Source organism: Nylanderia fulva, unplaced genomic scaffold, assembly GCF_048542155.1.
Source record: "Nylanderia fulva isolate GAGA-0341 unplaced genomic scaffold, ASM4854215v1 Scaffold6, whole genome shotgun sequence".
Classification (NCBI taxonomy): Eukaryota; Metazoa; Arthropoda; class Insecta; order Hymenoptera; family Formicidae; genus Nylanderia; species Nylanderia fulva.
In genome coordinates this window covers 1,027,887-1,044,305 of record NW_028190698.1, presented here as the reverse complement: position 1 = coordinate 1,044,305, position 16,419 = coordinate 1,027,887, and the positions used below count along the sequence as shown (strand labels likewise).

Below are 16,419 nucleotides of genomic sequence, written 5' to 3'. Positions count from 1 at the left end.
ATATCAGACTTTTTTGCAATTATTGCTCAACTCTGTGCCTGTATACACAAAGTGATTGAAAATTAGAATATTATAGATAGATAATATTGGCAATCGCTACACTACTCTCATTTTATACTCGTGGTTGCATAATTTGTTGGCATGCGCGATTGAAGGTGTGCATTCACTAACTGATATAAAGTACCGAAGTCGCTTATGCAACTTATGTGCGTTCCTTCACTTTTCTGCAAAAAGAAAGGCCGAAAGAAAAGCAAGTTTGAAGCGTTTCATCGCTTCTTCTTCATAAAGAAGCTTCTTGATTATAGCTATTACGTTAAATGGCAGACTATATTTCGTAATATCTCCTATCAACGAAAGCAATATATTTAATCGGATTATTTCATATTATTTCGCTTGTTTAGCTAAAATATTGTAATGTCTTTTTATACAAAAATTTCTTTTTTCTATTTTCTGCGCTGTATAAAAAAGGGGTTAATTTGTTGTTTTTATTATATATTGTTTTAATTATAAAACCAATACACAACAAATAATAATTATTGCTATACAGTTACGATTACTATATACTATATAATGTTAAAGTAAATTGAGTTTTAAAATAAAGAAAGTGTAATGAAGCATTTTTGTAATTAAACGATCAAATTATTGATACCAAAAAATCTGCGATAATTTTCTCACAAGTTCACCTCCCAAGCAAATAAAAATAAAAAGCTAATTCTCATTTACCGTTCATTTGCGTTTGAAGAAGAATTTCTACATTAAATTTCGCTCAATCAAATTTCGACAATATGAGATTATTATACTACTATATTAACTAGTTTCTTCTCGATTCTAATACTTGAATGTTAATAGATGGAAATTTCTCTCTGAGACAATTAGCGGCGTGTCCTTTTGCCGAGGAGGATCGACGAGAGAAACTTGACCTCGGGGTCAGTTGGAATTCGCACTTTCCGTTTCACTGTCATTACCCCAGAAACCGCCTATAATGTATTTTTAGTGCGATTTCCACGTGAGAAAGAATGAAAATCAGAAGCGATTTCTAAGGCAATCGTTCGCGCACGAACGAGAGGAAAAAGAAAAGCATTCGTAGAAAATATCCGATCGACCAGAAACACTTATCCGGAAAATTTTGCACGCTATATACAAGAAATTACACTTTCGAAGCTTCGCGGATTCTATTCATGTGCCTTTTTTTTACCGCCGAGTCATTAAATATATTTGTGATACATTTCCTATGCGATTAACAAATTTCGCACAATTAGTGACATTTTTTAATATTTCAATTAGAAAAATTCTTATCAGAGCCTGAAAAAAATCGCTCGTGTAAAATACAAAAATTGTGCATTAGGTATATAATATTTCAATTCAATGAGATAAATAATAAATTCGATTTGAAACAAATTGATATCAAATCAAAATAATTTGCCGACACCAAAATATAATTTTTTTACGTATTTGCATAACACGCGGATCAAATAGTAAAAGTCAATGAGGAAAAAAAAGAAAAGAAAAAGATCTGACCTTTGTTTTATATCCTACCGAGGAGAAATTGATTAATTGGACAATCACAGGACGACGCAACACACCGTATCTCCATTTATAAAAACTGAAATATTATAGTTTCACTTTCCATTCGAATTTCAAGAAGACTCATCCCGAGAGATAAATAAAATATAATAATTTTCAATGAAAGAAAAATAATTATTTTTCTACATATAATAAAAAATGTCCAATCAAATATATATCTCCTATTTTTTTAATTGAAAATTCTCAGGCAAAATAGTAGGAGATTAAGATATATATACTGTTTCGAAATTAATGTTGCGAGAAGCATTAAGGAAAGTCGATGCAACGTCACAATTACACCTTCTTTTTACTAACATTCGTTCATCGTTCCTCATTGCAAGATTGATCGGTAAACATAACTTTCTTATATATACCGATATAAGTATTGTATCCTTACGTGACGTATTACTCGTAACGTTCTCTTCGATCGTTCATTATCTATCTCGAATAGCGTTTGATCGCCGGTTATTAGCACGTATATACCAATTATAGCGATCGAGCGCAGGTCGTTAAATCGACTTTTCTGAAAGAAAGTGAAACGATGCGGTAATAACGTCCAAGATATTTCCCCTTTCCATCCCAACCCAAACTTCTATTAATTACTTCGTAACTCCATCATTCTAATTCAACCATAACTTCTATTAAACTTCAATTAATTTCGAGCTACGAGCAAGCATGTTCGACAAGGCCTAAAGAGACAAGATATGACGAGAAATTAATACCCAACAACTTTTGGCTTAAGGGGAAAGTATAAAAAATAGCCCTATATAATATTCATAAATTTTTGTCTCAAAAAGTATTAGGATTATTAAAATGAGGTTTTACTAGTCCAATTATATGTATATATTTAGTAATGTAAGGTAAAATTTTTATTGAAAAATATTAAAAAATGTAGCAGATATATTATTGTTTAAAATATACAGATAAATTTAGTCTTTGTCGTAGCGAATTTTTAAAATTCGGAATATTTGTAAAATGACACTTATTTAAACATAAGAAATTTTTATTTATCGTTTTTCTGTTAAAAAAAATCTTACGACAAAGACTAGATTTCTTAGTATATTTTAAGAGACACACAAGATTTATTTTTGTTTTAAATAAGTCATACAAATTGCACATGATTGGGTACCGTAAAACGCAACAGCATCTAACATCAGCGTATTTTTAAATATTTTTCAATAAAAATTTTACCTTTATATTACTACAAATATACATATAATAAACTGGTAAAAACCCGGTTATAATAATCCTGATACTTTCTGAGAAAAGAGGTATTTTTTTATGCCTTTCTTAAACAAAAAAAATGCTTCTTACAATAAACCTTGAGATGAGCTGTTGCAAGAAAGATAGTGATCAAATGCAAGATGAATTTTCAAAGTATAGCTGCAAATGATAATTTTGCTTGTTGTAAAATATATAGGTAATATATAATAGATATTTCTAAGAGAAAATCTAAACACAGCCGCATATTGTAATTTATACGCATTACTATAAATGATCATATCGTTGCGTTTTGTAATTTTGAGTTTGTGGAGGACATTATAAACGTGAAGATTTGCGTAAGATCGCAAAGACGGTTCGCGTGCAAAAGATTCGTCCGGTGTGATGTGTCGAAATAAATAGTAATAGTGGACTCCTCTCTATCGCGACGGGATATTTCGTTAAACAACGTTTACGTAAAGTGAAGCAGATCGCATTGGCCAACTGATAATTTGTTCGTTTTACGATTACAATCTGCAACGTTACGCGAAAGACTGGCTGCGCAAATTAGAGACACGTTCTACGATTGCAGCTAAATTGTCTTATAATTATAGATTCGATTATCGATATGCTACCACGTAATTGACGTGATTGTGCGAAACTAAAGTATATAAAGGAACATTATTACAGATACGATCGAAACGATTAAGAGAGGTAAATCGGATGTCTCATTCTCGTCGAAGTTATAATTAAAAAATTCTTCTAATTATCGCGTTTATTTCACAAACAGTCGTTATATTCGAAATACTCGACGCATATATATATTTGCGAGATGAAAGTCAGCCTTTCTTCCGCATTATCCCGCTTTGCGTTATCGCGATTTTAAATATGCGCGGTCTGGACAATAGTTTAATTGGACAACAACCGCGTGCGCAAATGTAATTAGTAGTTTGATATAATCGGCGATTATTCCGCGATAAACCGATGCGTCGTATATAATTAATTTCATTAAAAAGAATAATGGATTTTTCACTTAAGATAGTTGTTGATACCGATTTCTTTCCGACACACACGCGCTCTATTCTATTCCATATATACATATATACATATAGAAGAAGCATTCGCAAGATTTCCAGCTAATAATAGATTGCGTAATTTCCTCTCGCTCGAGAAATTAATTACATCTGCTCAACGACTATTTCCCACAAAATAACGAATTTTTGCTCGCGCCGTGTTCGCTCTGATATTCTCAGAGACAGGTTTCTGGAGAAAGTGAAAGATCACGTAGCATCCTTCACCTTCACCCATTGTCCTGTATATTTGCCTCGATCTCACTTTGTCCTCGAATGAGCAAAGATCGCGGAAAGATTAGATATATTTCCTCGCGAAATCGATCATCGACCAGCAGATGTGATGCAATTTCTTAATACATTCATTCGAAATTTAAAAGAGAGAGGATTTAAAGAATATATTTCGTATTATGAGCGGAAATCATTTCAGAAAGACAATAGAAACGGATATACGCGCAGATAATTCTTTTGAATCGTATATATGTGAATATATATATGTATTTTGAAATAACTTTTTACCATATATTTGCTATTCTACGCGATGCTTTGATATATTTTAACAAATGCATATCCTTTCACACGCACGTAGAATCATATTTACAAATGCAATTCTGTATCTCTGCACGCATATTTATTCTCGATATGCTCTAAATGTTTTCCTCGACAAGAAAAATATATATGGAATAAGAATAGTAAAATCGCGGCAATTGGAGCACCATTTTAACGAATGAAGAAACACAATGAGAAAAATTGCTTTTGCATACCTGCATACCGAGCTATACTTGATTTGTGATTTAAAGACAATCTCTAACAGATGCCAGAAAATTGTTGCAAAATAATAATAAATATATTTGCACTTATATAATTTTGCTATCTCAAAAGACAATTCAATGTAAATACTAGACGTAGTCAAAGAAGATTAAATAAGTCAAAATGTAAGACTAAAAAGCTCTTATATAAATTACAAAAGTCCGCGTAGAATGTATTGCGCGTTTTAACTTTTAATTATTTCTTCACCAAAAAAAAATCACAAAAAAATTATATTATATATATAACTTTTCGTTATATACTCATAGTATTATTTTAGAATACATTTTTTAAACAATCTTTAAAATTAATTGTTATAAAATAATTATATAAAATAAAATAATTGATATAAAAATGAGATTATGAAATGAGAGAGGAATATAGCGACAAATATAATACGCAATTTCTAACAAACATTATGCGAGGATAATCATGTCGTTACTCAAGCAAAGCGTGCGTTACGTTATAGCAAATATCGGTTGTATATCTAATCAGATAGAGAGATATTCCTCTTCTTCGACAAAGACGTTTTCTCGTTGTTCACGCATTAGAAAGTTCTTGTTTATACGCAGTGTGTGGGTACACGGAGTACATCGTCCGAGAGCGTCTCGGAAGAGGAGACAAACCGGAAGCTACTTCAGCTTGAATATCCGTCATATATATACATATTTCCTCTTATACGCGCATGGAATACTCTGCATGCACCATACATGGAAACTTGAACGTTTTCTCGGTGGCCCAAGTGAAAGGTTCTCCGATCGTTCCACACCGTTTGGATCCACTTCCGATATACCTTCTCGATTAACGACAATTATCTTCCGAGAAAGAAGGAATGCTTCCCTTTAAAGCGAATCAATTTAATACAGAGAAATTATTTATGTAAAATTCTTTCATTTCACATATGTAAAAGTTGTTGAAATTACAACAGAGAACGAAGAGAGAGACTTTTTATATTATATATTTATATATATTATATTAATATATATTATTTATATTTATATATTTATATTTTTATTTTATATTATATTGATATTTATATTATAATAAAAACGATTGAAGCATTAAGAAACTCTTCTTTTCTATAATACAAGTTTCTACACATTTATCATATAAATTCGATAATTGGAATTTATCATCTAAGGAATATTTTCTCAAAGTATATGTGCTTATTAAAAATTGTTTGAGTTCTTTTTAACTCGAAATTATAGAATCCTATAATATGCAATTTCACATACAGCGTTCCCTATAAAATCCGAATGAAAATCGATTTCAGAGAGAAATTTAGTAATTAGAATGAAAAACCACCAAAAGAAGAAAATATGCAAAATGGAACGTATTAAACTAGACGCGTAAAAGATGCGATAGAAGAGAGAAACCAGATAGGGGGTCAAAAGTCACTCTGTTAGTGGGTGAGCATTCGCTCGTTTCTACTTTCAATGCGTGCAATCTGTTGTTTTCTTATATTCTTCGAGTTTCTACTTAATCAGTTCGATCTACGAGGAGCTAAAGAAATGGCTAAATTAATCGAGCAATTGATATAAATATTTTTTTCGAAGGCAAGCTTGTAAAAGAACGCATTAAACGATGAAAATAGAGTAAATTAATATAGGTATATCTTATTAAACTTTAATTACAATAAAATACAAGTAAATTTAATTAAGTAAAAATTTTTGATGCTATAATTAATAAAGCAGTGTTCAAGTTTCGAGTGTGAGACGCGAGAATGATTAGCTCGTTCGTCCTCATGAGAGAAGACGAATGAAAAGCATAATTAATGCAAAGCGTGATTCTTTTCTTTCCCTTTTTGCATATACGATTATACCATCTTGCTCAGTGAAATTTCACTGAGATTGTCGAGAAAGATACCCCGAGGATTCGCGATGCAATAGGCGCACTGGCAACGATCCGGTTACGTCAGGCGCAGCAATTTCATTAAATCTGCATATATTCGAGTGATCTATGTGCTCGCGGAATTATTAAAGCGAATCTACGGAGAAATTTCGAAACGCAAATTCAATCAAACGTTAAAGCGCACATTGAGGAAACGCGCGTGAGAATGATGATGATTGATGTCATCTTTGATGTCATCAGACGTCTGAACCGATCTCATCGAAAGATATTATTTAATATTTTCTCTTAATCTCATAAAGAGTAGATGCATATGCAATATAATACAATAACTTTGCAACTGTTATAATCAAAATAATATAGCTAGAGATAATTTCATCTCTACGAAATCATTAATTTTATTATTTTTTTACTTAGAGTATTTTGATTTATATCTGCTATATTATTTATAATAATTTAGAGATTATCATGTACTTCTACATTCATTTTATTATGAAGAGTAAAAACAGATTTTTTGCTCAAATTAATTTTGTTATAAATAAAAGTTTCACGGTTATAAAATATAAAAATAATGAAACAATTTTCAATATATTGGCTTTCCCTACGTATTTTTTTCGTTTGCATTTATTCGAGTTTATCACTATAAATTGGCGATTTTTAAATGTGAGCATGGAAATGATCGATTTTATTTTATCACCGAGCAATTTGGAGTCATGATACGCGAATTAATGTACTGTGAAATTGCGAATAACTTCCACTTTGTGTTATCCCATCATCTCATGATCGACTCGACTAACAATAAGGTGCGAAGAATAGTGCGTTATATTTTCATATTTATAGACTTTCTGTTTTTTTTAAATAATGTAAAATTGCATTTTCTTGGTAAAAATTAATACAAGAGTCTGCAATATTATATATTAATGCTAATTCGTCTATTAAAATTGTAACACAAATTCGAATCACGATTAAGTGTGCGAAAGATTAGAGATGAATATTATCATGGCTTTTATTCAATTACTTCCGTTATGTAAATTTTTACCAGCCATTTGAAGAAAGTTTTTTGACACAAGGGAAAGTTTACAGCTAAAGCGATAGAGTTCATTAAAGAAAATGAAAGTAATTCTCTCGAAAATCGTCGCTCTAAGTAAATCCCTCATTTTTCGACTAACAATAAGTTTAAGTTAGTTGCAACGAATAAATATTATAAATGAATTTTCCTCGTTTTAATTCCAATCTCATTTAATAACAATATATATAGATATATATTGTAAGAGTTTGTAAGGTTGGGGAACGCTCCTTCAAAAGCGCCTTCAATCCCTTAGGGGACGAATAAAGAATTGAATATAGATATATATTCAATATATTGCTTTCTTACTCACCTGTTGAAAATGCGACGACAAATCGGGATTCAAAATCGGAGGATCAACTTCAGCGGCTACGAAGGTGCCCACCCTCAGTATCAACGCGGTCCATAAAAAGCACAAGTATCGCTGCTTCATCGCGGAAAATAGTTTTCCTTCTGCCTCTCAATCTCGACGTTCACACTACGACGGAAAAGCACCTGTTGTATTCTTCTTCGAATTTCACCAATTTCGATTTTACGTCTCAGAATTCTCTTGTATTAATTTACGAATACTCTCAGTAATCTCGGTTGTTATTTACGATCCTCGTAAATGAAAATGAGATTCACCTTTCTTTTAACTATCTCGCTGAGATCGGACGACGTTCTCCTTATTGTCTTCACGTTTGTTTTAATTTCTTCGATCTTATCAGTATCGTGTTCTCGTCTAATGGCGCGGAAGAAATTCTCGCCTTTGCGCGTCTTCCAAGACACACACCAGCATTGAATTTTAGCGCAGCTTCCTTCCTTTCTTCCTTCCTTCCTTCCCGATTTAGGAAGAGACGAGAGAGATCAGGAAAAGGCTGCCAGCTGGGTTTAATGAGTTCGCACGTCGACGAGAACGAGTTCGGGACTGTTGAAGATCAGAAAACGTCCGAGAGTTTTACTTCTCCGATCTGGGAAGAGTTCTCGCGGTCCGCCAGGTGGGAGAGACGGCCACCAGGTAGAACGCGGTGAACGTTACGAACAAGGAACCCACTTCTTCTCTCGGTCAATTTTCCTCCGACCAGGTATGCTCTGTAATATCGATTAGATGAGATAAAAACACAGAAAGAAAGAGAGAGAGAGAGCTTTCTTCGCGCGCGTACAATAACATCAATCGAGAGAATCAAAGAATCTTTAAACTAAGCATATATACTTTGAGTGAAACGCTTCAAAGTACATGTTAAAATTTAACAAAAAATTACTCAGCTTGGCCACGAGATTATTTTGACAATATATAATATTTATTATCTATGTATGTATAAAAAGAGAAAAAACGTGTAATCGTACGTAATTTATATTCGCAAGTGTGTGAAAATTATTATATGTATATAACTTGCAATCTCTTAATAACTGTTTAATTCAATTTTTCATCGTTTCACACAATAAAAATATTGTTCTATTGTTGCATTTCAATTAAACTAATAAAAAAATTGTTTTTATTAGTATCCTAATTAATATCTCGACTATATTTTGCGCACATATTTTTTGCCATTACATAAAATATATCCGTGAATAAAATTATATATACATAGAATAAGAAAGTGACACGCTTCAGTTTAATAACTCGCAATAAACTTTCGGAAGATCAAAGAATAGGCATTCGCAAGAAGCAGTTGTTTAATCGTGGCGATAATTGAAGCGACAAAAAATTCTTTCGTATTCCGTATTTCATATTTCTTCATCGCTAAATAAACGAGATCGAAAGACATTATATAAAATAATCCTTGGATTTTATCCGCCCGCACAACTTATTACTTAACACCGATCGAGATCGAGCGGAAAACTTAAACGGATATCGCGGTTCATTATACAATTCCGTCCAAAACAATGTTCCGAAGAACAAGCAATTGCGCGACGTGCTGTTTTAAAGGTGCTTTTTTCGTGCAACGCTTCCTGCGCATAATATAACATAATTTTATTCGCAGCCTGGCAAAATAATCTCGCAGAAATGTGCCGCTTTATTAATGTGCATTATTCTTTTAAATGTTTCCTTTCGCTTTTGCATTATATAAATTTTAATAAAATTATTACGTCGATTAACTTACAAATTGTACTTGATGCTTTTATGACCTCATGTAAAGATATATATTTCTTCGTAATAAATACACTTTATAATATTTTCAAACCCTTTTCTTAACAGGTATAATATAAACTGATAATGATGCCACGGTGATAAACTAATATAAAATGAAAATACCGAGGTCTCTATTGGATCTTATATCATCACGAATATAGAGTGTTAGCATAAGCCTTACGAAAGTCCTATCATTACAAATGAAAAAATGTTGGAATTTTAGTTAGAGGACGAAGCGAGCGCGTGAAGCAACCGAAGCGTGCTCGAGAGCAACGGGAAGAGCCGGTTCGTGCAACAAAATGATGACTAATGATGTACGCAACGAATGCAGCGATGTTATTATAGAGAATCAAGATCATGCGATACGTACTCGTTCACGATCAGCGTCCATTGGTCATCGTCACGAAACGTTACTTTCTGATTAAGCAGCTAAAATTCTCTCGGAATCGCTCCGGGCGACGAAAACGAGCCCGTTTACAACAAATCTTCCTTTCTCCACTCTCGATTGTATGAGTTTCGTTTTGAATCGATTGCCCACTTCAAAGAAGGATTCGTGACACGGGAAAGCTCGTCGACATTTAATCAAAGTATCTTCAAATACTTCTTCAGATACACCACCTGATTGACTAATCCTGGTGACAAATTTCTTGAATGCGAGCGCGTCGACTTTCTCTCTGAAAACTTGAACAAAACCATATTTTTAGTATCTTTTAAATTAATTAAATTATAATAAAAACAAAAATATATTTAAATGGATAAAATTTTGATATACAATCACGCATTGAAGACTCGACATAGCTTGAATAAAAAAGTTTTCATTTTTTAATTATAATTAAATCAATATCTTAGCAGTGAAACAACTTCATAATTTTAATGCAATATAATAAAAATTTTTACTCGATAAATAATTTTATTCTCAAAGTATGCAAAGTTTTATTTTTGATACTATGACTTGAATAAAATCTCGAAATGAATAAAAAATGCACATCCATATTCTCATAAACTTAGTCTTATATAATAGGTATATAGTAACCCATTTTGCAAAACTTGTTTTTATTGTAAATAAAACTATTTATCTATCTATCTATCGTGCTAATTTTCTATCATTTGCATTCTAAATATCGCGTACTAAGTTGTCGCATATGCAGTTTTCAAGGCACATTACGAAATCTGGAAAACATAAATAATTAAACGAGAGCAAGAATAATTTTCATATAAAAGTTTGCATGATTTATTATTTCAAGCTGGTCGATTACTTTCGATCACACTGCATTTAATTAAATTATATTAAAATATTGATGTGTGACGCTATAATATCATTTCTCAATATTATGATTATGTCTATATCGATTCTTAAGATTGCAACTAGATTGATAAGTTCGATCTTTTGAAATCTTATATAAATATTCTCATATTTCAAAAAATGTTTCAATTTTTTATATAAGTCTTACGCGCAAATGATTTTGTCGATATATGTTATTGACATTATTTTAAATCCATTTGATTTATTTCTTATTTCTTTAAAATTTTTTAAATATTATGAGATAAAAAACTTGTTATAAAGAAAAAAGCATACAAAACTATTTAAAAAAATAAATCAAGTAAAATAATTATATAAAAAACGTTTGTACAATTTGTTGATTAATTTGATATCACGAAATTATGATGTTATGATGCTTTTCAATTGTAAAATACCAATTAAGACATTAAGAGAGTTGCATTACGTAAGATAACATAACGTTGTCGTAAACTTATCACGAGACATCTGCCATGTCTGCTACGTGAAAAGTATTGTGTGGATATATGTACGACTATATCATGTTTGAGAAAGAGGCTTTCCTGTCCGTATACGTGTACGAATCCTCGTTAAAAAGCGTTTCACTCGAATGAAAGGGAGCGGAAGCAATTTTAATGAGACGAGAATCATGCGATTCCTTATATATATCGAGAGATCTTTTCAACCTTTTAGTAGCATACAAAAATTATAAAAGTATCACAGAATAATAATCGAATATCAATATCAAATAACTTCCCAGAATAAAACTTAATTAAGAAATTTATCGTAGAAACCTATATGTATTTTAGAAAGGTGTTTTGTAATCCAGTTGTGTAGGCGATTATGATATATGTACATCCTATTATTGGTATTTTGACAGGGGCTGATGATGCGTTGCTTTTTGTGCAGAAGCGAACGATTAATCGGCAAGAGATTCTTTCAAGAGATTTTATTGTTATTCTGTTCTTCTAAAAATCAATTGACACTGTATATTTTTTTATAGCCCTTTCTCTAAAATTTCCAATATTAAAATCTAAATATATAAAATAACAATTTATTTAATTATAGTATATATATATATACACACACCTAATTACTTATTTATTTATCTGATATCTACTATCAATTTTATTCAACCTATTACAATGTTTTTTGTAAAAATAGTTTTTGTGTTTGTTTAAAAATTATTAATTTAATACATAGACGCTTAATATAAAATTATATATAATTTTTTATACTCACTCCATGTTTCACCACTTTGACAAGAAACTCCTTTTTCATAGTAGTAGTAGTAGTAGTAGTTTTTCTATCTACATGCATTCCATTCGACATAAGCGAATTCTTATACTTCATTATCCTGTCACAAATTGTTAAAAGTTTTCAATGATAATTATCATAATATCATCATATATACATATAACAAAAGAGTAAAAAAAGCATTAAACAAACTTCTTCATTTTGTAAAATCTCAAATAAATTTTTTTACAGTCAATTGTGCAAAATTAAAAATAATAACAATAGTTTGTCTGTGAGATAATCTGTTTATCTTTGAGGTAATCTGTGAGGCAATATGTTAAATAATAATAATTCTGTCGTGTAAAAAAAAAAGAAGAAACGCTCGAACGTTTCTTTCGCACGTCTCAATCTTCGAGTTTGCGACTATCACCTTTGCGGACATTTTTCTGGTCGCCAAGGTAATTGCTCGGATAATTTGCCGCCAACGCGTTCGCCGACATCGTGGCCGCATTGCACCGCAATAATATCGCGTTATAAACTGCAGTACACTGTACTTTCCAACTATCTAATTAGGTCACCAAATATGGTGACACACACACAAGGAAGGAGAATATTAGTAGAGAAGAAAAGATACAAGAGAGCTAAAAATATTTTTTTCTGTTTTTAGAATAAATATAAATATAATTTCCTTCTCAATTCTTATTTATACTGATTAATGCTTTTTTTCAATGCAATTTAAATTTAATCATTGATTATAATATAATATATACTTGTAAAATATGGCCAACATTAAAATTTCAAATTATATATAAAATATAAATCAAAATTTAAATCATATTAGTAAAAATGAACATAAGTTTAGGTACACGCACATACAATATGTATGTGTTATTACTGTTATTAGTTTCCTTGAATAAAAAATTAAACATGTTAAAAATCTGTTATATAATTTTTATGCTTATATATATTTTTGTTATATATACATATACATACACATATATGTATGTGTGTGTGTGTGTGTGTACATATATATATATATATATATATATATACACACACTTGTGTGTTAGACATATATATACTGTCTTAGACTGTGTATATATATGTATATATAATATTGAGTTATGTATACATACTTGTATAATTGGCAAAATATATTGATTCCAAAAAAGAGATAAAAAATAAATTGATATAATAACTTTTTTCTCTAATATTTCCTTATATCAAAATATAGATATGTAAAATAACAGTTTAATCAAGTCATTTTTTTTCTCTCCGCAATAAATCAAATTCAATAAAAATTATTTACATTTTATGTCTATCAGTATGGTGAATTTGTTCTTTTCACAAAAGATATACCAGAAAAATTACTTCAGAATTTAAATACACATAATCTCATTATGTAGTTTATCGGTATATAAAATATGAGAAAATAATTATTGCATAATAATTATAGAAAAAATTGACTTTAGATCTTCTTAAAAAATCTATACTATATAAACAATTATATATATGTATATATATACAATTCTTAAATCAAATGTAAAATTAAACATATTCAAAGTAAAGTTACCATTTGTCTGTGCGTCTGATCATCAACACTTGTTCTGGTTTTTCCATTGTATTATTCATTCGTTAACTTCGATTTTTTGATGTTCGAAATTGCAACATTTATTGTTATATATTGTTATATAACAGGAGATTGTGTTTTAATTATCTAACACTTCACTTGAAATAATCGCAGTAACTTTTCGCGAATAAAAATTCGTTGTAATTTAAATTCGACTCTGCGATATCTAGCAGTACATTTAACAACCAATTGCGATGAAAACTTTATCGACGAATGGTAATGAGATTCATACTGAAATCAGAGTACAATTTGACTATATATATTATACCGTAATAAAAATTTTCTAATGCTTGACTCTCTAACATTAACAATACCTCATCGATGTTTATATACATAATAAAACAGAAAACTGTTCAATGCAAAAATTGTTGAATTTTATTGTATGCACAAAAAAATTCAAATTATTTGCTAATATTTCACCAGACAATCTTCCATTGCCCAGTTGTTGCACATTTCTTATTAGTCTTACATAATTGATTAAATGTAGTTTCAGGTAAAAAACCAATAATCTCTCTATCTTCTTGTATTCTGAATGTAAATGTTGATTCAGGCGTACCTATGAAATATCTAATTACAAGAAAAAAAGAAAAAAAGTTGTTTCAAACTTGTGCATCTTACAAGCGTTTATAGAAAATAGTTTATAAATATAAATAGCCTGTATTATTAAAATTAAACTCATAGTTGATTTTTATATAATTACATTAGATATTTATATAATTGCAATTATATAAATATGCTTACCTGGCATATGAACAAATTATCTGATCGATAATGGCGATTCCACCGTCTTTAAATTTATTCATTACATAATCAGACGGTGTAAATTTCAAGACTTTGTATTGAGGTAAATACGACTTAAGTTCTTCAAATTCTGGAAATTTCATATATAATTAATATATAATAAATTAAATATATATGTATAATAAATAGCATATAAAATATCATATAATATTATTTAATTTATATAAGTTTAAAAAATCTTTTGACAATTTTAAAGAATATGTAGAGTAGAGTTTAACTTATAAAATAAAATAAATGTACCATGTGCCTCCCCATCTGTTGCAACAAACAACACTGTTAGTCCAAGTTCATCCATTTTATCTCGTAATTGAGAAGCAGCGTCATTTATTGTTGGTATTGACGCCTTGTAACTTATAATAAAATCGCGTCTTCTAAGATGAACTGCTAAAAATGGACCGCCCCTTGCATTCCGCTGCCTCTAAAATTAAAATAATTAGTAATTTATCATCACTAATAAAAAAAACAAATAACAATTAATATAACAACCTTTTCTTTAGTCCAATCTGCAGGTCGATCTGTATTGTCATTCTCATCTGTAGAATTCAGATAAGTTTTTCTATAATTTTTCGCGATATTATACAGTTCAGAATTATAGCGCATGCTGCGTCTGGCTTTCCAATATTCTTTAGAGCCATATTCATCATGCAGAGCAATTTCCATATGATCAAACATTATTGATCTGTAAACAGAAAAATGTTCTGATAAAAGTGTAAAAATTTTATTTTTTATTTTAAAAGAAAATAGAGAAATATATTTACTTGTATTGTGTTGGTTTGAGATTCTGATAAAGATAGGATGCTGTACCATGAAACTTGAGACATTTGACATTCTGAGTTGTAATATTATGATAGCCCCAAAATGGACCAGTGTATGTATGGTGTTTTAATTTATAGTATTTTAAAGAATCACCAGTACATTCACTCACTTCATTCTTATCTTCAAATTTACCCGTCTTAAACATTTCTTCATCATTTTGTAAAATATATACACTATCGAGTTGTATTTCTTTGCTTCCAGATGAATACTCTGAAAATTCAAATTATTATAATTTTATTTATATAATATGATATCATATATATAAATCAAATATATACCTTCTATAAATTTGTACATTTCAATAACAGGTATATACCGTTGTAGGCTCGTTATATCAAAAAAGTTACCCCAGAATAGATATTCTTGAAATCCCATATTCTGATGTCGCCAATGATATAAATTACCTAAAAATATAAGAAACACAATAAATATAAATAATTATAAAATCTATAAAACGTATTATTTTCTCATATTACCCCATGGTGGTAAAACTAGTTGCCACTGATATTTCTTATCTCTTTCAATTAATTTTTTAATAAAAACGGCAAGACGAATATATACATCTCTTCTCAGATTAAAACCTTCTGGAGGATTTATGTCATAAAGGATATAACTGTAAAAAAACAAAAATCACATTGTAAATCTCTATGTAAAAAAATTAATAAAAATTGAGAATATATAAATAACAAAGTTTCTTTAAAAAAAAATAGAATTAAACGCGCGAAAATAAAATAATTCAACAATTTTAAACTTTTTATTCCTGTCACATGAATTACATATATAAAATTTCAATTCTAACCGTTTTTGCGAAAAGTTGTTTTGAATAGAACATTTTTTCGAATTTCCAGCATATTTGTCCGATACTTCACAAAATTCAAGTTCGTTGCCATTTACGATAAAAGCAAAAATTAAAATAACAAGATGCAGAACTTGAAAGATAGGCATTTTCCAATTACATGCAAATTTGTTTCGTTTACAGTTTGATGTTTTTGA

The 16,419-nt window shown here is 29.9% G+C and overlaps 2 protein-coding genes across 6 annotated transcripts in view; both read right to left on the bottom strand.

Annotated features, from left to right (window-relative positions):
* The window catches only part of LOC114939590 (uncharacterized), a 26,674-nt gene extending 12,486 nt beyond the window's left edge, over window positions 1-14,188 (bottom strand). The window contains exons 1-5 of one of the 5 annotated variants that reach the window (XM_029313963.2): window positions 14,124-14,188; window positions 13,753-14,040; window positions 12,186-12,744; window positions 10,038-10,348; window positions 7,868-8,625 (exon numbers count right to left, since the gene is read on the bottom strand). In XM_029313963.2, the coding sequence (XP_029169796.2) occupies window positions 7,868-7,987 (120 nt within the window). In that variant the 5' untranslated portion in view covers window positions 7,988-8,625; window positions 10,038-10,348; window positions 12,186-12,744; window positions 13,753-14,040; window positions 14,124-14,188. Of the gene's footprint in view, window positions 1-7,867; window positions 8,626-10,037; window positions 10,349-12,185; window positions 12,745-13,752; window positions 14,102-14,123 lie in introns of those variants that run through there. The other 4 variants (XM_029313971.2, XM_029313947.2, XM_029313975.2 and 1 more) reach the window with 4 other exon arrangements.
* O-fut2 (O-fucosyltransferase 2) lies at window positions 14,162-16,419 on the bottom strand. The gene is made up of 8 exons (XM_029314006.1): window positions 16,226-16,419; window positions 15,903-16,039; window positions 15,705-15,830; window positions 15,369-15,636; window positions 15,097-15,289; window positions 14,851-15,028; window positions 14,551-14,680; window positions 14,162-14,376 (listed from the first exon to the last, which is right to left on the bottom strand). Exons 1-8 carry the CDS (start codon window positions 16,369-16,371, stop codon window positions 14,226-14,228), a joined length of 1,329 nt encoding a protein of 442 aa, XP_029169839.1. The 5' UTR covers window positions 16,372-16,419; the 3' UTR covers window positions 14,162-14,225.